Consider the following 27,127-nt stretch of genomic DNA (forward strand, 5'->3'; position numbering starts at 1 on the left):
TGGTGGGATATTGATTTCCAAGACCCTCCAAGGAAAAAGACTTGGGATTCATCAGTGGTAACAATAAAAAATATTAGTCCAATGTGCTTCAGCAGTTTAATAAAAAATAGGATACTTAAGTGCACATAAATGGAAGAAAAAAATAATAAAGATTATAGTATAATATTGAACAAGGTGTGGTTAGGTGTAACTTCAAAATGTAAACTCATCATCACAGGAATTGGGAAAGAATTCCTCTCTTTTCCAAATGCAATAATGCACAGGTGGCCAAGTGCAGTATAAGTATTTTTAGGGCTGTCAATTAATCACAGTTAACTCATGTGATTAAAAAAAATACCCTCCCAGCCCCTAAATGGACAATACATCAGCCAAGGAAGAATTTTTAAATGACCAAAAGTGTGTTATTTTTCTGACTTTCAGTTCCTTCATCCGTTCAGAGAGAATCCTTTATACTATCCATTGGTCTCACTAGGGAGAGTTTGGAGAGGTGGAGGTCAAATGTTGTTATAAATATCTCTTCTAGATAATTTCAGAAACTGGACTGTTGGGCAAGGATCATGCATGCAGCATTGCCAACACTCACAGTTTTATTGCAAGTTTATAGTGTTTGATGTTTCTCTTGAAGCTCCAGCTTCTGGAGTCAAATGATTACATGAGAACCTCAGCTTAAAAAAAAAAAAAAATTTATAGCCATCATGGTTGCAGAGAAAAACTTGAAAACATTAACCTTAAAAGTTCCAAAACCAGGAAGTAAATAAAATAACCCCAATTATTTTATTAAAATATAATATCTCATTCTCTGAGGATCTTGTATCAAGATTTTTGAATGCTTGGGGTAGCCTGAGCTCTCTTCTCTCAACTTATTCCTATGAGAGTTACTTTAGCCAGCAATAGATTAACTCCCAATTCCTGCAAAATCATAGGTGATCAGGATGGCAGTGGGACAGGAGAATGGAGGGAAATGAAAACATAAGGATTTGGGGCATTAGAAGTGGAGGTCATTTGCATGAACTTTTGGTTAACTCTGCAACTGTCAGCTGTGGCACTAAAGTTGAGGAGATTGTGTAGGAGGAATGGGGTGACATCTGTGGATACTTCTGCTTGAGAAGCAGGATCCACGGTCTGCTGGGATTGCATAACAACAAAAGACACTGACTATTTTGCCTGAATTGGGCCCTTAAAGTGTCATCAAAATTTTATGCTGATCAAAAAATTAATAATTTCCCCCTTGGATGTAGGGCAAAGGCTAGCAACTTGTCCGTACTGCAGCCACAGAAAGCTTCTCTGTGTATTTGCATTAGGTTCATTCACTCTTCAGAGTGAATGAGATGTGCATTGAGATCTTCATGAGGCATATATTCAATTATTTGCATTTTTAAAGGGAGAATTTTTTTAAAAATATTGATTCAACATGCAATAAAAAAGTACTTGGGGCACTGAGAAGTTACATAACATACCCCTGTGCCCCTTTAATTTGAATGTGGATACAGTTAATATTTATTGTTTGGAAAATCATTTCCTGAGCATATTAAGCAGATCCAATTTAATGTTTTGATTTGTATGGAAACTTTCAGACAGAAGAAAAATGGCCTTCAAAAACTTACATCTTAGAAAACTATTCATCTGACAGCTGCTAAGCTAGGCTAATATTTATGTTGACCTCAGTACTTTTACTCCAAGCATTATGTTATTAGCTGTTCCAAGTAGCCTTGAATTATCAAGATAGGGTTAGTCTTTACAAGTCACATTTTCTGCGAAGTGGCTATTGAGGACAATCTTTGCTGTCAGATAAATGTTTTTAAAGGAAGAATTACTATTTAAATTGATGTCCCTTCACAGCAGAATAGGAGTCCTAGCTCCTGTTAATTTCACGATGGAACTCTGTAGTATTATCTAAAGAAAGCATAAAAGTCTTTCAGATTTATTTTAAATAGCACCTACTTAAAAACATCTTTTTTCATGAAAAAGCAGGGGGAAAAACTATGGAGAATGAGGACTGTTTTATTATACCTTCTGTGGACTATTAATTTGTTACCATCTATTCAGCTGTGTTGATGAAATTTTAATTTTGTCCTTGCTTGAGCATAATGTAAGGTTTGTATAAACTGCAGCTCACTAAGCTGACAAAAAGGCCCTTTTAGAATGAACAATTGGGAGCTCATTTTATTTCTAGAGGACATTTAAAATAACTTATGAATGAGAGTTGTCAGACATGAAATGCTGTATTAATTAAATCTTTTTCTAGTCCTTTTGCTTCTCCAGCTATACCAATCCTTTAGAAAAAAAAAATACATGGCCACCTTAATTATAGAGGAGAAGACAAAAAGTATCCTTCACATTCCTTCGCCTGAATAAGAATAAGAACTCAATTCATCTAAATAATAACCCTATTAGCTGCTTAACTTAACAGTATACATGGGAAAATTTTAAACACAGAATGTAAGAAAGTGTTGATTGGGTGGATCGTTTTCAATGTTTTGTTCTTCTGATGTTCAAAATGATAATTTTAAGTGAATCTGATCTGTCAGGGTTAGCAGCTTTGTACAATTTATGACTTATGACAAAAGTGTTGTGTTCATATACACATTAATGCTTTCTTTGTCTTTTAAAACACAGCAACAATACCATTCAAAAATAGATGACTTAATTGAAGAAACAGTTAAAGAAATTATTTCACTTCTCGTTTCAAAGGTAAACATATTTAGATTTTGATTTGTAGTAGAATGGCAAACACATTTTAAATCAAGGGCTGTGAGAAATGTCCTTAAACAGAATGCATTTCATTCTATATTTTCTACACTGTGTTTGGACAAATATGATTTGTAAATAGCGATCATCCAATTTATCACAATGTTACAGAATTAAATTAGTTAGACCCTCATCTGGAGAAAGTTTTCTGAGTAGTTTGCTAATCAGAGTAGTTTCTCTTTTGTTTATATTGCAGCTCCTTCATGACTACTGGCAGCCAGTAGTACTAACATCTTTGAGTATATTAACATTGTATCTCTGAGTGCATTAACATTGTCTTTATCAATTGTGTCTTTATTTCCTTGCTTGTTTCAATGTGCACATAAAGAAAACTTTCTGTCCACTTTTAAATACTATTTAAATCACTTTTCAATTTAGAGAGGGACCACACAAAAAATCTGAATAACATTTTTGTTGACTTTTCCTTTATGCTAAATACTTATAGGATGTTTTTAAGTGCAGCAAGATTAAATAATATTTTTATTATTGTAGCACCACTTAGGATCCTAAAGAGCTTCACAAAATACACAGTAAGAGGGGGAGGGACACCCTCAACCACAGACAGTTCCACGAATAGTAAAGAAAACAGCAAATTGTATTGGGAAAGAATATAGCTTTTAAAATAAATGTTCTCCTGTTTTAAATACAACATCTGTGCACTTTAAACAGCTAATGCATAGCAGAGCTGTCAGCTTTTCAAGATTAGGATAAAAGATTTATAAATATATGGTACTTTAATTGATTAATGAGGAACCAAGAAAGAATACTGTACAGACCTCCATTATGACTTTGTCTTCTCTTGCTCACAACTTCCTGAATTTTTTTTTCCTTTTAACCAACATCTCTCATACTTGGGCATAAGCTAAAGATGGACTTTTTTTTTTTTGGAAATTTGAGCAAAATTTGTTCACCCATGGTTGGATTATGTGAAAGCACAAAAATATATTATTTTTTCTCTTGTAAAGAGATTTAAATATTTTGGATGCATACATAATTTTAAAATGGCTGAACTTTACAAGTGGAAGCATTACATGAAGTTAGTCCTCACTGAGGACTCATCTCTCCAGTAAATGTTTGTATGTAAAGAGAGAGAGAGAACTCCCGTAAAAGTAATTATTTTTTAAATTGAAGTATATTTGAGACTAGGTGGTGGGCATATAGAATGGAGTCAGAAGCTGCGATAGCAATATTTGTTGTGGACAATGGAAGGAGAGTTCTGAGTAACGTAGCCAATCAAAGCAGAAAAATTTGCAAAATCAGTGTTTATTTTAAAGAAAGTTTATTGAGGCTGCAGGCAGCACAACTGGATTCTGGGAGTTGTATTTCATTGGATTATACTTCCATTCTGAAATGAACTGATGACCAAAAGTATGCCAATGAAGTAGTCATTTGAAGCTGATGGAGAATTGAAACCTCTAACGTGTCTACATTTGCCTTTTTTTATATAACTCCCACTATGTCATTGGTGTATCTCCACCAGCAGTAGCAGTGATGGGAGCACTAGTGTAGACGGGGCACAGGCATGTTTACCACTGTATCATTGATGCCACTGATTGATGCCATTGATATATTGGTGGTAATGCAGCAGGAGGTGATTTCCCATAAAAAGTTTAGTGTAGACAAGGTATAAAAGGGTAATGTTGTACCCCAGAGAAGAAGGAAAGAAGACTTCCACCCAACATCTCATTAACATTTTTTCTGTAACTTCTTACAAGATATTCAAGGCCACTGCCCAAGGCTTCATCTATAAAGGGAATACGCTATTATATAAAAAGACATTTATTATTATAGTTAGCAAATGTGACACGAGAAATTCTCAAAATCATGGAAAGAGTAATTGGATTTATGCGTAAGAAGAAAATTTGCTTTAGTAAGAAAGTTTGTCCTAAGTTTGAAAGTTTAATATTTAACTACTTTTCATTTTAAAATATTTAATCCACTAGCAATATATTTATCCCTGGAAACTATGTTTAAAATATTCTAGCATGCAAAGTATTTAAAACATTGTGGAATTTAGAGTTGTTCATTCCTTTATTTATGCTCATTACAGAAGTTTGAACTAAGATTTTTCTTTCCCACAGATTTTGTCTTTTTGTCGTCGACAAATTACTTGCTATTTTGATGGGGCAGAAATTAACATAGCTGGTTTTCTTTACCAAGAATTTCTATTTACATTGCACCTTTTGATGCCAAAACGGAAGCATAATTGATAATATTCCCACAGCTATGAAAATAATGTTAGCTTACAGGAAAGTAAGCTGAGAACAGTGACTATTCTCTCTAGTTTCTTAACAGTGCTGAAGTGGTTTAAGATGCACACACCATACACACACACACACCATTAGACATTTAGATCCCAATTTTTAGCTACTCTTTCACTAAACCTGAATCTGTGTACATAAATAGTGTACTTGGGTATGTAATAACCCAACCTGCATGAACAAATATCCATTTTCATGCCCAAATAGGGGTTTTTGCAAGGCAAGTAGGTGACCCCCAAAATGTTGCTTGTGCACTAGTGGAGACACTCTGACACAACAGGTTGATTAATTATTATTTCTTGTCTTCAACATGCAAAATGCTATATAAGTGCTGAATATTACTATCATTATTTCATTTTAGTTTTACAGCTCCAGTTCAGCAAAGCATTTAACAGTTAGGTTGCTGGTGTGTTGAGGCCACTGCTGACCAACACTGTTGTTTCTTGGCTTATACTTAGATTGTAAACTTTTTAGGGCAGGAACTGTCTTTTTGTTCTATATTTGTATAGCTCCTTGTCCATGACTGGGGCTCCTAGATGCTACTATAATACAATAAATAATAATAATAATAAATAAATAACCAACTTCATGTAAATCATTTGTATGTAAGAATGGATTTAAGCACATACGTAAGTGCCTTGCTGAATCAGGGCCTATATAAGGTCAAACTTGCAGCATAACCTATTTGCTAATGTCCTGTGAATGTAACTTTTACATTTTGCTTTCTTAGCTTTTTTTTAGCTCATAGGCTAAACTCATCATAGTATAACCTAATGGAAGTTGCTATGGTGGAACCTCTGCCAGGTGGCTAGGTTGCAATCACAAAGTAGCCACAACTTTAGTATCAAAGCAGGAGCATAAGTATCCAGCCACCTCATCATAAGTGTATATCACAAGCCAGGAAAGGGACCTGACATGGGCAGTTAGGGGATCTACTGATTCATTGGTTTTACAGACTCCCTCTAATTAACTTCTTGGAGCCCTGGAAGAAATTAAAGATACTGTCCACCCTTCCAGGCGGCAAACCCTTGCATGACAGCAGCTGTAACACTTGCCTACCTTTTGCAAGGGACTCTTCAGCAGAGGACAAGAAGCTTTGCACCAGTTTTGCTGAATATAGCCCCATCATTCCTAACCCTGGTACATACTCCCAAACAAAAATTACATTCAAATGGATTTAAGGTTGAGAGTGCATTTTGCTTTCTTTTAAATTTAACCTTAACTCTTGAGATTTTCTTGGTATATAAAGCAGTTTTTTTCCAGGGGGGATAATTACAATGTCTCTGTCATTTATTTTACCCCAATTTACTGATATGTACTTTCAATTTTAGCTCCATCTTAACATATTTTTGGCTGGGAATTTCCTTAGTTTTCCTTTTTTAATTATTAAGTCTCATACATGAACATGAAACAAGAAACACAAAGAGAATATGCCATTTGATTTTTCTGATTATTTGAAGGAATGAAATATCAATCTTAAATAATTGTTTTCAAGTAGAGTGAGGCCACAGGTTGCGCACAGTTAAGGCTACTTCCTTTAAAAATAGACACAGCCTGTTATTGTTTCCAATTTGATTGAAAGAGAGACGTGCTCAGGAAAAATAGTCACCTCAGACTCTCAGGAGGCAAAGAACACCACTGTGAGGAGCAGGTGAATCGCCACCCTGCACTTAAGCAGGGAGGAGTTTGACTGGCTGGCTGGGAGAAGAAGGCAATGCTTTCTGGCTTGGGGGAGAAGGGGAGATGCAAAGCTGCTGAAAGAGCAATCAGCATGGTGGATGACTCACCACCTAGGAATGAGGGGTTTAAAGAGGTTAGCTGGGCTTGGTCCCTTCCCTCTTCACTCAGAACAGGCTGGGCAGCACCCACTCTTCCTCCCTAATTAGGTCACAAATATGCAAGGTGTTTAGCTATGTCTGCTGTGGGCATTACACTAGCCGCCCCACTAAGGAGAGCTGGGAAGGAATTTTTCCCTTACCACCATATTGGCCAGGTGCAGTGTGTGTGTGTGGGGGGGGGGGTTCACCTTCCTTGCAGCAGGTTCAGGTAGGCTCTGTTCATGCAGGGCATGACGGGCGGTAGGCCATATGTCGCAACTCTTTATTTAAGTGTATAGCGGATGTTCAGTGCAGGTACTCCATAAATTAAGGCACAAAAGAATGAAAAAATGGCTTGGAAAATGAATTAATGAGAGATGCTTGGTAATTGAGCAAGCCGGGGGGAGTTGGAGACTCCTATGATTGGTATAGGCGAGAGCCAACCCCACCATCATTATAGTCCACCTTAACCCCTCTTATGAGGGGGGGTGGTCAGTAAGGCCCCGGCAAGGGAATTGCTGGTGGAACCTGGTCCCGGCAACAAAATTGCTGGAGGGACCTGGATGAAATGGGGGAGGAGCTGGTGCTGGTGAAAGGCCTCCTCCTCCCCCCCCCCCCCCGCCCTCCCCCCGGAATTGGCTGGAAGTGGTAAGGTCCCGGCAAGGAAATTGCTGGAGGGACTTGAACAAATAGGGGGAGAGCTGTGGAAGCCCCTCACCCCCAAAATTGGTTGGAGTTGGTAAGGTCCCAGCAGGGAATCGGCTGGAGGGACATAAATTTTGCACCTGCACTGCACATATTTTATCCGCCGGGTTAGTCCCAGACATCTGTCTAATAATAAAGTTGTGGCCTGATTAAACCCATATCTAATGTCTCCTGTCATTCCTATCTTTAGGAACAATTCTTTTAATATAGCTAATATGCACAAGATTTCAGTTGAGTGTAAACTATGTGAGAAGTTTGAAGTCTATGTTGTTCCATTTTTAAGGTAATATGAGACAAAAAAGGTCCAAAACAGGTAGCTCAATTTCTTAAAGGTCACATTTTTAATTAATTTTGTCCCTAACATATTTAATGGGTTTACTTATAAATTCTTAAAAAATGAATTCTATATTGTAAAGGAAAGTGTTGTAATTTGGGAAGGATAGCCTGTATTTTTCATATATAACAAAGATGTTGAATCCCCTTTTTTAAGCGCAAAACTCATCTTTAATTATGGAACAGTGACCAGCATCTCCATAATGTGGAGATGGGTTGCCTTTCATGATTTTGCAGCAACAGTCATGAATTCCTAATATGTCATCCTGACAGCATAACCTAGCAAATCTTGACCTAAGATTGCTGTGGCAGTTAGATATGAAGGGAATTTTTAGATACATTTTACTGCAGCATTGATACTGTTAGAGGATGCTGAAGCCTAGGAAACTGGGGGGAAGCAATCTTCTTTGTGATTGGCTGATCACTGAAAGCCTAACTATCTCTTCCTGTTGGAATACAGAGTTTAGATGCCCAGTGACATCAGCAAATTGTATTGGTTGCTTCCATTCAAGGGACAAAGACTGAAGATTCAAAGCAAAGTTTATATATCATTGTTATTCTTGATCAGCAAGAACCAACAGCTGTCGTTATAACATCCATATTCTTTTATGTGCTGGATCCAAAGATGGTATTAATCAATCACACTATTTTGAGTTATCATCATTGTATTATATTTTTGACAGGGAAGTAAACCTTGTTGATTAGAATATTTACCTTTTACTAATTGCTTTTATCTGTAATGATTTCCTACAGAAATTAAAAGGCTGCTGATACCTTTTTATTTCAATGAGATTTCACATAGTAAAGATTAAATTGCTAATTTCACAAAGATTTACCATGCTAAAATGTTAAACAAATCACATGAATAATACAGAGCAGTGAAACAAAGCAATCTCAGTGTCTCATCCTGACAACCCCAGAAGACCTGAAAATGCAAAGTATACTCAGAAGTATTTATATAGTCCCTCAGGTCTACATAGAGAGATCACAGGAAACAGCTAAAGACACAATCACCAGCCTCATAACTAAGCCCTGTATTTAACTGGATTTCTTTGAGATTTCAATGCATTCTTTTAATATACTGGTTTTAATAATGTTAGTGCTGAAAACATGGGCCTGGTGTTTGTTTCTGAGATCAGTCCCTCCAGCAATGGGTCTTTTCAGAATAATATTGACTAACATTTTGCAGAAAGAATCCTTCTGAATAAGATGAGTATTGTAAGAGTACTGCAGTGTGCAAGCAATGGTTACTCACTGGCATGTAATAGCAAGGCAGAGAACTGGCATCCCATCTAAGGCCAGGACCCTGATTATACTCAGAGCAGAGAAAAATACAACTTCCATCCCCTCCAATAGCCCAATGCATTTGTAATCCAACTACAGCTCTTGGATCCTACAGTGATGATAAATCATTTATAAATGTGAATGAATAGATTAGGTGACGAGTGTAGTTCTGCACTTACTCTTGCTCTTTGAACTGTTGGGAGCAGGTTTTATTGTAAGGTGATGCTCTCAGTTTCTCATAAGGAGAAGGGAAGGTGACACTGTTGTGACACCGTGATACTGCCCATTAACAGCATGCCAGATGGATTTTTTTCCTGTCCTCACACTCATAAAGAGCTACTCCTTGGTTCTGAGAATGAGTATTTAGGCAGCAAACAGTTACTTTTTACAACATTCTTTACATATGTCATGAGGCAATGTACCATATGACCAGTGAGCATGCACATATGCAATAATTAACCAGTAATGGAGCTACATTGCGTGTCTATTTTTTTCTCAGCAATTGTTACATGTTCTTTTTTTCTTGTACATAATGTCATAAATGACATGATCAACTAAATCTAATACATGAAGGTGGAGGGTTTGTTTAGTTTGGTTTAAGTTAATTTTTTCATAACCTATGTAAACATTATGCCTTCACTTTGCATGCAGGACTCCGTGTTTGGCAGAGGTGGCTTTATGCTATGACTGTGCCATGGCACTCATAGTATCACAGGTGCCAGATCCACCAGGTTTATGGTCTCTTTCCAATTGCAGCGTGGAGCAAAGTGGTCATAGTAGACCCAAGATTCAGGTCTTATATTTTCAGATTCTTAGCTGGTTCTTCAGTAGCAGTTCGGTAACAAACACTGTTCTTAGAGCAATGCAGATGTAATCAGTGGTGCTGCTAATACACAAACCAGTGAAATCAGCTTTGGTTAATTTCATCTCCCTTTTAAACATTAGACAAATATTGAATGTCAGGACATTTAAACGTAACCATTGCACTTGATCCTTAATTCCTACCACCATGCCATTTTAAAAACAATTTCCAACAGCAGCATGAATGAAGTTCCCATGGCTGCCCATAACTTTCTACTTCCTTTTGTGCCACATTCTGAAATGTGGTCTTAAAAAATAATAAAAGTCTTTGTATTTCTGTATAAATGTATAGTGGGACACGCATTTTTTGTTTTGATGGTTGGTTGGTTTGCTTTTCCCCCCTATTTCTGAGTTGTTTTAAGCAATTGGAAGCAGTGACTTCCATCAGTTTTGTTTATAGATAAAACTGAGAAACTAAGTACTTCCTATGACTTCAGCTCATTGAGAGATGGAGAAAATGATCAGATTTTCAGGCTACAGTGTTCTGTTACAGAGTGCAAACAGGAGAAGGTATTCATTTTCCCATCTTTAATAATTAACATGGCACTGTATGTATATAAATATTTATACTGTGTCTTTGTGTAGTTTGTTTCAGTGTTAGAAGGTGTGCTGTCTAAACTATCAAGATATGATGAAGGCACATTCTTCTCATCAATACTTTCATTCACTGTAAGTATATGAATTATTAACCAACTATCAATTTTAAAACTACATATAATCCTAATAATTACTACTTACAGTATTTGTTTCTTATTTTTAAATTTTTTAAAGGTGAAAGCAGCTGCCAAATATGTTGATGTTCCTGTAAGTATGACTTTTTTTTAAAATTTCACTTGTTTCTAGTATTAGGCACAATCCACAAATAGATATAGTTTTTTTTAGTTTACATTTTTCATTGTTGTCATTATGATCTCTCATAGAGGTTCACTGTAGCTTTACACAGAGTGGTTAAAACAGTCATCACAACCCTTAGAGGGCAACTCATTTCCCTCTCGCAACAGCTAACTCTCAAAGCAAAGCTTATTCTCAATGCACTTTTTCAGTTGTGGGAAGACTGAGAATTGTAACCTAGGAGCTTGATCATAGGGGAGATTGCATCATTTGGATATATTGTTTGTATGTGTATGATCAGTTACATTTAAACAATTGGATACTGTATGTACAAGCATCATCCTCAGATATAACTGTTGATAAATTCCTTACTTGTAAACAAAAGCCTGATCCTACAGCCTTTATTCAGATGAGTAACCCTTATTTATGCCTGCAGCTCTATTGGGGCTACATGCAACATACATGAGTAAGGGTTACGTATGTGAGTAAGGGATGTTGGTTAAGCTCTGTTTAATGTAGAAACAAAAGTCAACTGCTCTATTTATTGTCCATTAAATATATTTTAAATATTTTTTCAAAACAAGCATAGAAGTTATCTGAGAAACAATATTAAACTAATTTAAATGACCCTCCATTCTCTTTTACAAGGCCCTATGTTACTTATAACTTATATCCCTCTGATAGAATTCTTAGACAATCTTGGCTTCCAAACATAGTAATAAGTGTGATTAGCCTAATATTAATAATACCTCTTTTAAAATGTTATGTCCTTATTGATGCTTACAAGAAATAAGAAATACAAGTTACAGAAGAACTGCAAATATATCTGAAGTTGCAGGTAGAAATCCTTTAAACAGTTTTATACCCCAAAAATCTAATGCCTACAAGTCACTTTGTACAGTAATTCATAAAATTAAAAAAACAAATTAACACCCCCACCCCTCCCAAAAAACAGAAAGCCTCAATAAAAGGAAAATCCTTACCAAACTTGTGGAACTGTTTTAGGTTACTTCATTACCTTTGTCTTATATTTCTGCCTAACTTGCACATACTATAACAAATTATGACATTTCTCTCTTAATATTATTTCTTGGTGTTTATTTTGTTTGGCTGGTGTTTTCTTTTTCTGAATCTTAGAACTACCCCCTATGTTTTATCAAAAACATGCAATTTGTCTTCCATTCAAAATGATGACCTCAGACCAAATCCAGATTAAACACAATTTATGCTGGCAATATTTCATGCTTGGGGAATGCCTAAATAAGATCTTTGGAAAGGTACTTCAGAAGCTAGGCAAATGCCTGTGGAAGATGTCTTTAAAAAATTAGAAATTCATAGACTTCTGTTAGATCAAATGAAAAGAGCTCCTATTTATTTAGACTAGATATGGAAAAGAGATTTCAAAAGCTCTCAGCATTGGCCTAACTCTGCTCTCATTGAAGTCAATAGTAAAACTCTCATTGACTTCAATTTGAGTAGAGTGGGGCCAAGACTGAGCACTTTTGAATCCCGCTCTTCATGTTCAGAATGTGATTGGTTAAAAAAGTGGCGTGAGGCTTACAAGGCAGACAGAAATGCTGCTTTAAGGTTGATGTAGTTTCAAATATATAATAAATTGAATTCTGTTTGGGATCCAAATTCTCCCCCCATTCTCCACAGTCACAGAGAAACCAAGATGCAGCTGAACCAGTGTGGTTCCAGTAGGCCACAGGATAGGGCCAGGATTTGCACTCTAAGGTGACTCTATACTGCTAGGTCTGGGGGATGAGCTGAGGGAAGAGCCACAAGTGAGTCCATTGGATTCCCCCCTCCCTGGGTCAGATTGACCCGCTATCATCCTACACGAAGCAGGAGCAGCATGGACTAACCAGCCTCTAAGTAAATCTACATGGCAGAACATAAATCTCTCCGTTATAGTGCTACATCTTTTATAGATGCCACAGGAATTATCTCTGATCAAATGTCCTGCAGCAGGGGTGATATGTAAAGCTCAGAATGGCCGTTTAGTCGCCTTAGCGTCTGTGCGAGCCCTGCAGTGACAGAAAGTGAAATCTTTGAAAAGGAACAATACGTGTGAAAGGAGGACGTTTTAAAGACTACTGGGTAGTTTGCCAGCAGGGAGTTTTTCGCGCCAGGAAAGCCAGTGAGGAGGCTGTTGTAATCTCCAGGAGTTTTGAAGGATTAATGAGGGGAAGCATTTATAGAGGGACCTTCCCCTCACCAATTAGCGAGCCTTGGTTCTATACCACCCCTCTCTGGTCCTCACAGGGTAAGAGCTGTGCCTGAGCATACAGTGATCTTTCAATGCTATGCTTGGGGGCTATTGCAGACAACTGTAAATTTGAGCAGCCCTGAGGCTTCTCTAACTTACATCAATGGCCAAATCAGTATCCAGAAGTGCAGGGACTGGGGGAGCACAAATGTAGCACAAAAACACCTTTGTCACCTTTCACCCTTAGGGCCAGTGTTGATCACAGCAGAGCTAGACCTCTCTCTTGAATGGTTCACCACTTTCAGAAGATGACCAGATGCTGCTTAACAACTTCAAGTACCTGCCTTTCAGGCCTGCAGTTGTGTGACCTCATTTTGGGGAGTCGATGTGCTTTCATTTTTTAAAAATCTAGTACGTTAGGTTGCAAGGATTTCTCTGAAAATGTGACTGATCATTAGGACCCCAAATCAGCAACGTATCCCTGTTCAGGATCAGGGGGTAGCCGTGTTAGTCTGTATCTACAAAAACAACAAGGAGTCTGGTGGCACCTTAAAGACTAACAGATTTATTTGGGCATAAGCTTTCGTGAGTAAAAACCTCACTTCTTCGGATGCACCTTCTTAAGGTGCCACCAGACTCCCTGTTCAGGATAATGCTTAAACATGTGCTTCACTTTGATCATATACTTAAGTCCAACTGAAGTCATTAATGCTGTTCTGAATAGGGGCCTAGGGTTGAGTGTCTCAGGACAAGAGTTCAAATGTTGTGAACTATGCACATCTCCCAGAACAATAAACTAGGCTATGCCTTTTCTGCAGCATGAGGCTGGTGTGACCTGAGGATTCCCCTCCACCTTTATCATTTCATACACATACATTTATATTATTGGTGGTGTTTGGGTTGTTTAGCCCATTTAGCTGACCCTCTCCCCAAATACTAAGACTGGCCCTGTAACTAGTGATGTACATGGGAAGCTGCTGCCGCCGATATATCAGGATGGAGGCAGACCTGTTGGTCTGCAGTTAAAGCTATCCAGAACAGCAGAACAGAAAAAGCCAGAGAGAAGCATGAGCGAAGAAACCAGGCCATGGTAAAAACATGTGGTCAGATCTGCCCAACATGCGGACGCGTCTGCGGATCCCTCATTGGTGTATGTTCATACAAGAAGACTCACTGAAACAAACTGACACTCATACATCAGCTACGACGGGATACTCCAAGAAAACAGCACAACACGCCACACACAGTGATGGGATCACAGCAGATAGAGGTTGGGTATGTTTGGGAATGGGGGTCCCAAAATTTGTTGAATAGGCCTACCCTACATACCAACTCTGGCCTACTAGAGTTGACTGGAACTGGATATGTTTGGGTTATGAATTTAAAGGTACATACTTATAATTATCTACTGTTTAGCATCTTAAATTGGTAGAAAGGATTAACAAAGCTGGTAATAAGACTCCAGTAATGATAAATCAGTGCAACATTTTACTTTCCCAGCTTGTGCTCCATTATATAGTCAGACACTGAGTTTTCTGAATGTCCAGGTTTCCTTTCAATGTACATAATAGAATAACATTCCAATCAAACTGAACCCTTAGCAATAGGTGCTGTTTTGCAGTCTTTTTCTGCACTGCTTCACATTGTCTTAAGAAATTAGACACAGTGTTCTTACTTTTGCTTTGGTATTTAAACTAAGTGAAAATAGTTTATAATCTATTGTGTGGGTCACAAGTTGGCCCCTTTCAGGTATTTACTAAATTTGCAGAGTTGTCTTTAACAGCTGAGTTGCAGTTGTAAAGAAAGAGCTGAGAAATGCAGAGATGCAGTGATAGGCTAGAAGCCTTTCTTCCAGATGTTCCTTTACATATTCCTTGTCTTTAGCATTTCTGCTACTACTCACCCTATTTTGTGGTCCAGTCTCCAACCTTCAGTTCTTTCCTATGTGACACATTGAGGTCCAAATACCAAACGGTATATATTTAGTTGCCTTTGAAATTTGTGTAAGCAGCTAATCAAGCACTCTTTGAGGTAAGTATATTATTATGATGCTTATATGGTTTTTGTTTGTTTTATTGTACCTCTTGCATATGTGGATTGTAGCTGCTTTGGAATGCTAAAATACCTGACTCCCTGTTTGTGATATAGTTGTCGGCCTTTGACATTAAGACAGCATTAAGAATTGTTAGCAAAATAATTCTGCATTCTCTCCTGTGCATCACTGATGTGCTGAGGTCTTAACTTTTAGCTTTGAGTTGTATATCTTCAGCAATCTCCTGATTGCCAATCTGTTCTTCCAGTCATTCAGCTTTTCAAGGATAAAATATAACCCAACCAAACCCTTTTCATCCATACCTGCCATGAACCATCTCCTTTTCCACTCCTGCTTAAATCAACAACTACAAAAATTATTCTCTCCATTTTAGAAAGCCTTTTTCGAAGGAGGGGGGAGGAGCATCTTGTCACAGGGAATTTGCATTTGGAAGCATTGAACATTTGTAGTATGTGGCTTTTACAAAGAAACACTTATTGGTCATGGGCATGGTATCAGTGCACTAGCTAAAGCAACAGCAAAAAGATGTGCTGAAAGCCCTGGACTGAGAATAGTAGCAGCATTGATAGCAGTTTATTACTTCTATTAATAATTATTAAAAAGGATTAGCATACATTATTTGTATTTGCTTCTGGTAGCACCCAGAACATGCTACGCTCTTTTTCTGACATAAAAGAAGGTGCAGTGCTTGTTCTGAAGAACTTGCCATCTAAAAAGACAAAGAAAGAGTAGGGAAAAATCATTTCCTTAAAAACAATCACATAGGGGTGCAGTACTATCTTGCAAACTAATTAAGTGCACAGATAATATAGTTTGAAGTGTGAGAGTGAAGTGGGGGGGAATGAAGACCTTGTAGGGGGTTCCAAGGGTATCTACCACAATAATTTTTTTAATTGCTGCCATTTGGTGCCATCTGATCATTTCCAAAGCCAAACAATTATGAGTAAGGCTGCCAGTCTGTCACGGAAGTCATGTGACTTCTGCAGCGGCTGGTGCTGGCTCAGGGGCTGCCCGAGCTAGGCAGCTCCTGGGCCAGCAGCAGCAGTTTGGGTATATGGAAGGGGGATGGGGCAGATGGTTTGGGGGTGCTCCCACTGGCATGGCCCTGCAGCTCCTACACAGTGGAGGGGCTGGGAGGGGCTCTAGACTGCCCACTCCCACAGGCCTCACCCCTGCAGCTCCCATTGGCTGTGTTTCCCAGCCAATGGGAGCTGTGGTAGCCGGCGCTTGTGCTCCTCTGCCCCCCGCCCAAATTTTAGTCACAGGTATTTTTAGTAAATGTCATGGACAGGTCATGGGCCGTGAATTTTTGTTTACTGCCCGTGACCTGTCCATGACTTTTACTAAAAATACCCATGACTAAAACGTAGCCTTAATGATGAGCACCGGGGATAAGTCACTTCTGGCAGTGATATTTAACTGTATCCAGAGAGGAGCGATTTCCTTCAAAGTCAGGGAAATCTCCCCAACCTTCTCTTCAGTGTAGTGGTAGAATGTTACCATGGGGCTCCCATATTCTTCCCCAGAGCCCCCTTCCCACTCATGGCTGCTTTGCAGCTAAGGGCTTCAGTTGAAAATGCCTTCCTTCAGTCAAAAAAGTACTCAAATATGAATTACAATAAAATCAGGAGAATTTTGTTCTTGGATGGGTATAGTAAGAAGTCCATTTTAAGCTCCTGAGGAATGAACACTTTCATGATACCAATCCTTATAAAACTAATTTTTTTTCTCAGTAACACCAGAAACATGGGTATGTTTAATATGCTCTGCTAAGTAACAGTCTCTTTTGAATGATGAAGTGAGAATAAACATAACTTAAGTATTTACAAATATGTGTGGTTTCTACTGAGATTGTGACAAGCTGTTCCATTGTAGAAGCAGAACACAAAAACCAAGCTAAATCTCCCCAACCATAGGGAAACATTAGGAGGAGTAGCACTTGTTGCAGACCTTTCATCTGTAAACACTTGAACTCTCTGAAATTAAGACAATATGGCATTACTTTTGATTTGTTGCTGCAGGCGAGCTTTTCTAGGGAAAAAGTCATGTGCTTTCAAATTATGTCAGTTATACTGTAGCTTCTGGATCCTCTTTGAAACTGGAATAGTGTGTTTATAAATTTGTCTCCTTGTTAAACAGGCACCATGACAATGTTTTTTTGGAGTATTGTTAACCTCTAGTGAAAGGTTAAGCAGCTTCTTCTGTATCTAAATCTGTTGCTCTGAAAAATGACTGTGGAGTTGAATCCACCTACCAGTGAATGGTAAAAGAAACGACCTGCACCTGTGGGATTAGGTGTAGCAGCAGGAAGTAAGAGCACTTGCAGCATATAATTAACAAGGAATTTTTTTATCGTTTTTTTTTTTTTTTAAACAGCATGTTCATCTTGCCAGGTTAACTAGTGATTAACCCTAGAAAGAATCTGTTGAAGCCTACACCCTTGTTTAAACTCAATCACTTGCCAATGTATTCGATTACTTGTGTAACCAATGACAGAGTAACCCTATTAAAAATATTTCATTTCCTGGTATTTCATTTGATGTCTTTGTCTTTCTAGTTTTTCTATTAATCTCTTTGTGACTTTCTCTTTCAATCTCTGATAATTCAAAACATCCTGCCTACTGTTCTGAATTAAATAAGCAATAGTACAGTAGCTTTTGTCTTTCCTAAAATATGGTTATTCCTTTTCTGTAAGATTTCAAATCAATTAAAAAACTTTATGCTTATTCAGTTAAGTTTACCAGACTAACTTCTGCTCTCAACTGCATGTGGGTAGCTCCCTTCCATTGACTTCAGTAGGAGTTCCATACAAGGAGAATTTGATATTTCAGGTATAAAAGTGCTCACAGTTATAATCTATTTGATATTCATAACAGTCTGCTGAAATGTCCATTGCTATATAGCATGTTATAGTTACTTTAAATACTTAGTATCTGTTTGTCATTTAAGGTATATCTGATTGCTAATGAGACTTAATCTTTCTCTCACATTTTCAAATTTGCTATTCATCTTGTTTTCTTAAATGTAAAAATCCAAAATAAGAGAATTTTGATATAAATGGCTCAACTGAAAGAAGTCATCCCTATGAAAAAAACCCACTTTTCTATTTATGTTAAAAACACAGTTTACAGTGACATATCCTGTTTTGTCATTTGTTTACAATATATATTTTTCTTTCACATATTTGAAGAAGGCCAAATAAATGCAATATACCCAGTGTGGGGAGACAGTGAAGTATATATTTTATTACTGATTTAGTCAAATTTGTTTAAAGTGTCTATCCCAAATGACATACAATAAAGGGACAGCTTATAATGGCTTCAATGAGTTCATGAATCAGTGCGCCATAGCTTTTAAAACAGAGAGACCTACCATAAAGAAACATTGAACCAGTTATAATCTTCCTTATCCAGGCACATTTATACTATAAGTAGAAACTGTTTAAAAGGAAAATTACATTTTTTCAGCAATTTATCAGAAATAATTGCCCTGCACACACATTAAAAAAGGATAAAGTGTTTTTAAGAACTGTAATTGTAATTGGTAAATGTCACCAGCTGTTGCAGTTACTCTTACTTGTGTATATTCTTTTAATGATTAGAGCCTCATGCCACAAGCTACATGAAAATATATTCACTAGGTGTGAAATTCCCATATGTCACAGCTTCAAGAATAGGTAAACATCTCAAAGAAAAAGAAAGAGTTGATGCTAATGGGAAATGTTATTTTTTCTAGTTTTGACTGTTTTCAGGACAAACATTTCTTTACTTATCTTAGTGAAAGCAGAATTTGCATGTATCATAGAAATGTTAGAGGTTAACATTTCAATGGGAGACTTGTGTGTATTTTGAAAAATTATCCCCAAGAACAATAATGAGTCCCTAATTTGTTAGATTTTTTTTCAGTTTACAAATTTCAAAATATTTTCCCATTGTCACTCCAAATCAGAACCATTTTTATTTCTGTCTCATGCATGTCAGGACTCAGCAAGTTCCTAAGGTTTGATCTATGGAATGCTGAAATATTTTTCTAACAATCTCAAATAGGTATACTGAATGAAAGTATATAGTTTTGTATTATAGGTTATGAATATCCTTAACGTAGTGATTTAGTTTCTAAACTGATGAAACAAGTGATTGGAACAAATGCCTAAGAATAGGGTCTTTTGTGCAAACTGCAAAAATAGAATTGTGCTTCCCAAATGCCCTTCATTTTGGCCACGATCCTGCAAGATGCTGTGTCCTCAACTCTCATTGAAATCTGGTCATACTGAAGTCACTCACAACTAGAGCTGGTAAGAAAATGGAATTTCCATCCCATGGGAAAGTTTGACATTTTGAAATTTCTTTTCATCCTGAATCAGGGCAAAAAGCTGAAATTTTGAAATTTAACATGGGATGGAAATTCTGAAATATTGATTTTTGAAACATCAAAATGATCTTATGGAAATGTTCATTTTAATAATGTTGAAATATGAGCACCAGGACAGGCAGCCGCGCTGCCCGGCTGGAGCCAGCCACATCACCGTGCAGCACAGAGCACTGGGTCAGGCCGCGGCTCTGCAGCTGCTCTACTGCCCAGAGCATTGTGCTGGCGGTGCAAAGAGCTGAGGCTGCAGGGGCGGGGGTACAGCAGGGGAGGGGCTGGGGGCTAGCCTCTGGGCCAAGAGCTCAGGGGCCGGGCAGGAGGGTCCCGCGTGCTGGATGTGGAACGCGGGCCGTAGTTTTCCCACCTCTGGTCTATGTGATAAATTCTACAGCTATATTTTCTCATTCATATTATGATATATTGGAAAATGAAGTCCTAGACCCTATTATTTATGCAAAAATAGTAAATTCTATATATGTTAGTGAATCCCTTATTCTGGGTTGTCTTCCCAGATTTGTTCCTTGGTAGATTCAGTGAAAGGAGTTATTCTAACAAAGAATGTCTGATTTTGTTAATGGTCTTGAGGGGTTGGATAATTGGACTTGTGAGTGGTGAATATTCTCAAAGTGTTGCATCCTGTTATTGTGGTAGACATTGCTGGGATCACAGCTGCAGTTTCTGAAAGTGCAGCAGGTTCTGTGTGCTAGTGCTAGTCTACATTACTGTGCTACATCTGCGCAACTGCACCACTCTAACGCATCTGGTGAAGACGCGCTATTCCGACGGGAGAGCGCTCTCGTGTCAGCATAATTATTCCACCACAGCGAGAGGCGGAAGAAGCTATGTTGGCGGGAGAGCTTTTTCCTCTGACATAACACAGGGTAGACACTGCTATAAGTTGATGTAACTTACGTCGCTCGGGGAGGGTGGCTTTTTCACACCCCTCACTGACTTGACATACATTGACTTAAGCAGTAGTGTAGACAAGCCCTGGGAGTCCTACTGCCGTTGTGCACAAACACAATTATACCCCTCTTCTACTAAAGTACACGATAATAAGGACTGGTAAAAACATAATTCCATACAACGATAGCGTCATAAAATAGCCATGTTTTCAAAAGCTTCTGGAAAGGTATTTTTGAATATATAAATGGGTTTACATGTAATTCTCTAAAATATGCTAAATATCTGACTTTAAAAATATATTAAAGACCGATTCTGATGTATGCTGTGGCCCCTGGGAAGCTGTTACAAACCGGTATACGTTAAAGCTGCTATTCGGCTGCTTTAACGTATTCCAGGAAATGAAGAGGTGGCATACAGCCACCTTCCTGCCCCACCACTGAAGCTGTACACTGAGCAAAGCTCAGCCAGACCTAAGGATTGGAGCGTGAATGCTTTAGAAACATGTTTTTGTGTTAAGACATACTATCAGATAAATAAATTGCATAACATTCAGTACCATCATCTGATCTATATCGGTGGATTTCAAGCCCTTTTTCTGTGGACCCAGTTGAAGAAAATGTTGATGCCCGTGACCCAATGGAGCTGGGGATGATGGGTTTGAGGTGTGTGAGGGGGTACTGGGCTGGGGTAGGAGGTTGGGGTGCACGAGGGGGGTCAGTGCTCTGGGCTGGGGATGCAGGCTCTGGGGTAGGACCAGGAATGAGGGATTTGGAGTGCAGGAAGTAGTTCCAGGTTTGGGGGGCTCAGGGCTGGGGCAGGGGATTGGGGCACGGACTTACTTCTGGCAGCTCCGGGTCAGCGGCGCTGGAGGGAGTGCAGAGGCAGGCTTCCCACCTGTCCTGACACCGTGGACCGTGCTGCACCCCGGAAGCAGCCAGCAGTGGGTCCCGCTGCTAGGCGGAGGCACGCAAGCAGCTTTGCGCGACTCTCACCCACAGGCACAGCCCCCCACCAGCTCCCATTGTCCAGTTTCTGGCCAATGGGAGTGTGGAGGTGGTGCTTGGGGTGGGGGCAGTGCACGGAGCCCTGTGACCCCCCCTGCCTAGAAGCCGGATCCGCTGCTGGCCGCTTCTGGGGCCCAGCACGGTGTTGGAAAAGGTGGGTACTAGCACGTTAAAAGTCCCATCTGCAGTGCTGACCAGAGCAAGGCCCCCAGTACTGGGTCGAAAAACACTGATCTATATCACCATAACAGTTGTCCTTCAGTTGCATACTATAAACATCATAAAATACTATTTTTGGACAAATTATACTTTTAGGCTGAAACTAACCCAAGAGTGGTGCATTTTCAGAAGGCTATCCATACTCCTTCACCCCTTTTATAGCTTGCCTTCACGGAAGCTCCTATCAGGTTTCAATAGGCCAATATGGATAGCGGGTTGTCTTGGGAGGGTCTAATGGAAACACATTTATGGATACAACACTTTAGCAGCCACCATTCCAGCCAGACATGGAAAGACAGCCTAGCCCACACTCATCCTGCCTTCGGGATGTGGTATGTGAATTCAGTCTCTTCAGCCCCCACACAAAGCCTGAAGAATTTGGGCTTGATGCAGGGAGGGAAATATTTCACTCTTAGCAAACATTTCAAAGAGCAGTGACCATCCTCTCTGTTTTCCCATATATGGTTACAAAGCTCCATCCATAGTCATCCTCTTTGCTCATTATGCCAGTGCAAAGGCATGGGGAAGATGGGGTTAGATTTTAATATCACACTAGTTTTATATGCTATTGTAACTCAACTGACTTCAGTGGAGATACTACTAATTTATATCAGTTGTGAGATCAGACTCAGGCCAAGGTTTGTAGATATTTAGAAACAAACCTGAGCCTCTGACAGTTGGATCCCCAAAGTTCATACTGCTTTCAGTTGCACCTTGGAACCAGAACAAGTCTGAAGGAGTGAAAAGGGGAGCTAAAGCCACCTTCGTACTCCTTAATCTCTATGAATTGTCATATACTCTTTAGGAGCAAACTAATTTCTGGACCAGTATCGAGGAAGTGGTGTATGAGATTCTGTGTTTTTTTCTGATTTATAATTTGATTTATAATTTTGATTTATGTGGCCATCTTTTTGGTTTCATATCTAATATACATACATTTCTATTTTCAATTATTTACATTAGATATATAAATTGTGTATGTATTTGTATACCAACATACAAGTTGTCGTCTTTCATAAATGTATGGATATAAATTACTTTAAATATTATGGGAGTATGTTCTCCCTGTTCTGTTTGCATCCACCTTCCCTTAGTGTTGATAGATCAAGAGGAGCATATAACCTGACATTTTTCCTTCATTGGTAACTAGTTCATAAGTATTAGTGCTTCTGTATTTCAGAACTTCCAAGGGCATATCCAGCCAGCAATACTGAAAACACTAAGGGTGAAATCTGGGTTCCATTGAGTTCAATGGAAGTTTTGCTGTAGACATCAGTGGAAAACAGGGGTAGGCAACCTATGGCATGCGTGCCAAAGGCGGCACGCAAGCTGATTTGCAGTGGCACTCACACTGCTCGGCTCCTGGCCACCAGTCCGGGGGGCTCTGCATTTTAATTTAATTTTAAATGAAGCTTCTTAAATATTTTAAAAACATTATTTACTTTACATATAGCAATGGTTTAGTTATGTATTATAGACTTATAGAAAGAGACCTTCTAAAAACGTTAAAATGTATGACTGGCACGCGAAACCTTAAATTAGAGTGAATAAATGAAGACTCGGCACACCACTTCTGAAAGGTTGCCAACCCCTGAACTAGGATTTCACCCTAAATGTGTATCCGTGTACATAGATGGCTAAAAATGTTCATGAAATTACAACACTAGGAATTATTAATATCGAATCCTACTTTAATATGGCATCTGATTCAAAGTTAATAGCAACTTTAATTAAAACAAAGAGTTGGTACATATTTATATCATTTTTAATAATCTCACAATCATACCTGTGATTAAAAATAATCTCTTTCTCAGTGAGTTACAGTTTTCTTATGGTCTCTCTCTTCCGCAGAAACCAGGAATGGATCTAGCAGACACCTATATTATGTTTGTTCGGCAAAACCAGGATATACTTCGAGAAAAGGTCAATGAGGAAATGTATATAGAAAAGTTGTTTGATGTAAGTAACTACCCTTGCAAGGCATGCTGGCATCATGGTTACATCTGAAAGGGATAAGTTGCATTTTGATTGCATTCAGCATGCAGGTCAGGATGCTTTTCCCTGTTGGCTATTTTTGTTCTGCTTTTTTATTTGGTTGTCTTCTGCTATTAAAGATAGTCTTAATTGTATGCATTTCCTGCATGAGAGCTGTCTGTGTTGGAATGAGTAAATCAAAAGTGTTCTAAGATTAATATTTTAACTAGTCTATCATTTTATCATTGTGTGATATGCAGTTTTGTTTTATTCCACCTTTTGATTTTGAAGTGAAGTGCCATGAACAGAATTGTATTGTAATGGATGTTCTTAGTGTACGAAGACACAGTTGAAAAGGTATTTTCCCTAAATAACAATTCTTATACCTTATTCTTCAGATAAAGTAAGAAAACAAATAAACTATGCGACATTCCTCCAGATCTCTAAGAGCTGTTTTTGCTGAGTAACTTTTAGAACTTAGCTTACTGTACATTTAGTCCAAAATTTTCAAATATATAGAATCCTAAAGTTAGCCTAATGCTTATTTAGGCACAGGACTCATATTTTCAAAACGTCACCCAACATCACCTGTTGACCTCATGTTTCAAGTGCGCTTCTCATCCTCACCATCAAGACCCTGCACACCACTCTTGCCCATGTCATTACTCTAATTTTCCCACACACGCTGTCTTTGCTCCTTCCCCAGTCTCCCTATAACCACTCCCTTTGCTTCTTAATGGCTTTGCCCTCCAAATCCCTCCTTACACAAGCCTCATCCACAAAGCCCTGCAGTCACACTCTGTCTGGATATCTCCACTGCTTCAGGCTTCCACCATCACTTAATGTGTGATGCGTCTGATCTGTATTGTCTGTGTCTTTGAACTAGAAGCTGTATGAGGTGATCATGTCTTATATGTGTTGAAAGTATCAAGCCCATAAAAATAGTAATAAAATCTAAATTCCTTTGTTACATATCTGAAATCTGGATCAAGAGAGCAATCACTTCTGATTATATGGGAATCTGAACAGAGGAAGTAATCCTATGTCTTTGAGACAGCTTAATACAGTCCGTTACAATACTGATTCTGAAATATGATATTCACTTTGAAACGTATTTATTTGTGTACCATCTACTCAGCATTTTACAGAGCTTTTCTGGCAGTTTCATTTAATTATGCAAGTTACTGCAAATGTTTTCATAACAGCAATTCACAGCCTCTACTATGACACTTCAGTTGTGGCAGTTGTAGAAGGTCCTGTAACATAGACTCGCAGCCATGATATGTCATGTCAATGTTTGTTGTTTGTTAGATTGGGTGGTCAAAATGAGACTTATCTCTTGTACTTTATATTTCCAGACATTCCTAGGCAGTTTTACAATAAAAGTATCATCTGTTTTAATAAGCTAAGTGTTAATATGTGTGAAAAGAAAGATTTTATAAAAGCTTTGATGCCCTGCAGGGGTAGAAAAATTATCATCCATCCAGCTGGCGCTTTCACAAAGCACTAAAACTGTGTTAGCAACTTCTGCTTCAGTTTGGTATTGCACTGAATCTGCAAGCATATGTTTCATTTTAAAGTTTCCGTGTGTGTGTGTGTGTTTTGGGGGAGGGGAGATAGGGAAGGTTTTTCTTGCTTAAGTTGTAATTTTCTGAAACTTAATAGATGTCTAGGGCCAAATCCAACTCTCAGTGGAGTCAATGATAGGCTTTCTATTCTTTAACAGGACTTGAATCACACCCTTTGTCCCTAACACTATAGTTTTCAGGCAGAAAAAAATGTATTCAAGGTACTCTTTCACACCATCCACTTACATCTTTGCTTTTTTTTTGTATATGCATGAAAGATGAAGTGGTGTCATATTGAAATAAATCAGAAAGACATTATTACAGACAACATTATGGGATGTATATAGTCACTTAGTATAATGAGCCAAATCCAGCTCTTAGTTACACTGATGTAAATCTAGAATAACCCATAGAATGCAACTTGCCTTCAATGAGATTACTTTGGATTTACAGCAGTATAACTGAGAGCAGGATTAGGTTATGGTTATTAGTGTCAGTAATTTAGCAAAGACTACGTAACCTTTGTATATACAGATCTATTAAATTGTATTTTTATGGAAGGATTAAAATGAGTTTAATTAACTTTTTTATTGGCTGTCCCAAGCCATTTATTTCTGACTACAGTTGCAGATTGTTTTACTACTGAAATATTTTTTCATTTTTTCATCAGAAGAGAAACTGGCAGGTGGGGGAAGGGAGAATATGCCAATGCGTGTTTGTTTCTGAAAGGGAAATACCCCTTTGGAATAGAGTAAAACCTCTGTAGCTAATGACCCAGGGAGGCTTTTAGCTATTCTGTGTTCCAGCAGATACAGATGCAAATTTGAGCAGGACAGAGCCCTTGGTATTTTAAGGTTATTTTTTATTTAATCTGACAAATTATCCTTCAAAATTTCTTGTGTACATGTCATAGATCTCATTCACTACTGCATTACTTCAGTTTTATGCTGGAGGAGGGATAGCTCAGTGGTTTGCACATTGGAGATCTGGGGCAAAAATCTGTCTGGAGATTGGTCCTGCTCTGAGCAGGCAGTTGGGCTAGATGACCTCCTGAGATCCCTTCCAACCCTGATATTCTATGATTCTTATTCCACTGCAATCATTTATTTCAATTAAATTACACTGGGATAAAACTGGAATGGTGGTGAATCGGGACAAGTATATCTCAGTTTCTGACTATACCGTACAAAGCAAACTCTTTCTACCATTTATATTGCTATGATGCAACAGGGTGCACTACATAATTAGTAAAATCATGCTGATTAAACGTTCTCTTGTGTTTATAAAATGATTAAAAATTAGCTGTTGAAAAGTTTTATTTAGTGAAGATTTCTTTTAAATATCTTCATGTAAAATTAAAAATAATTTTAAAAATAATGGTTAATTGGTATATTTACATCAAGATGTATCTATTAAGGCTTACGTTCTCTCAGTGAAGGCTTTCAAAGTGGTACTTGGTTAACTGGAGAATTAAATACTTAAATGGAATTACAGTAGCATAATTCCCTTATTAAAACATTCTATTAGGCAATTGGCTTGGGAAGCCCTGAATAAACATTGAGAGTTTCCCATTTATCCAAGCAAAAACTTTACATGTGCAAATAATTTAAATGCACCCTGTATCCAGTAATATCAACTTTCTCCTAGGGTCTGATCTTATACCATTAAAGTCAATGGGAGCTGGAGTGGGCCCTTAAAAAAGAATTTCTCAGTATCCAGTGTGGTTGAATTTAGATACATATTCTGATCTGAATTGTTAAGATAAGGTGAATAACTCTGTGTTTCGTGTGCACTTTTAATTGGCATTAGACTTATTCAATGAGAAACTAGTGTGTGTAGATCAAAACCGAAATTGGATTACATTAAATTTTCACAAATCAAAGAATTGTGCTTCTATGTAAAATACACTGCTGACTGATCCAAATTCTTCCTTTTTCTGCAAATGTAACACTCTCAAGCACCTCTTTTGGTAGCTTATCAGTT

General features: G+C 38.2%; 1 protein-coding gene across 6 annotated transcripts in view; it reads left to right on the plus strand.

The window, feature by feature from the left end:
• CADPS2 (calcium dependent secretion activator 2) overlaps positions 1 to 27,127 on the plus strand; it is a 576,541-nt gene that overhangs the window by 523,474 nt on the left and 25,940 nt on the right. For all 6 annotated transcript variants that reach the window (XM_054023205.1, XM_054023212.1, XM_054023223.1 and 3 more), the window contains 4 exons: positions 2,617 to 2,691; positions 10,595 to 10,678; positions 10,781 to 10,813; positions 23,454 to 23,561. In XM_054023205.1, the coding sequence (XP_053879180.1) occupies positions 2,617 to 2,691; positions 10,595 to 10,678; positions 10,781 to 10,813; positions 23,454 to 23,561 (300 nt within the window). The remainder of the gene's footprint in view (positions 1 to 2,616; positions 2,692 to 10,594; positions 10,679 to 10,780; positions 10,814 to 23,453; positions 23,562 to 27,127) is intronic.

The sequence above is a fragment of the Malaclemys terrapin genome, chromosome 1 (genome assembly GCF_027887155.1).
Source record: "Malaclemys terrapin pileata isolate rMalTer1 chromosome 1, rMalTer1.hap1, whole genome shotgun sequence".
Lineage (NCBI taxonomy): Eukaryota > Metazoa > Chordata > Testudines > Emydidae > Malaclemys > Malaclemys terrapin.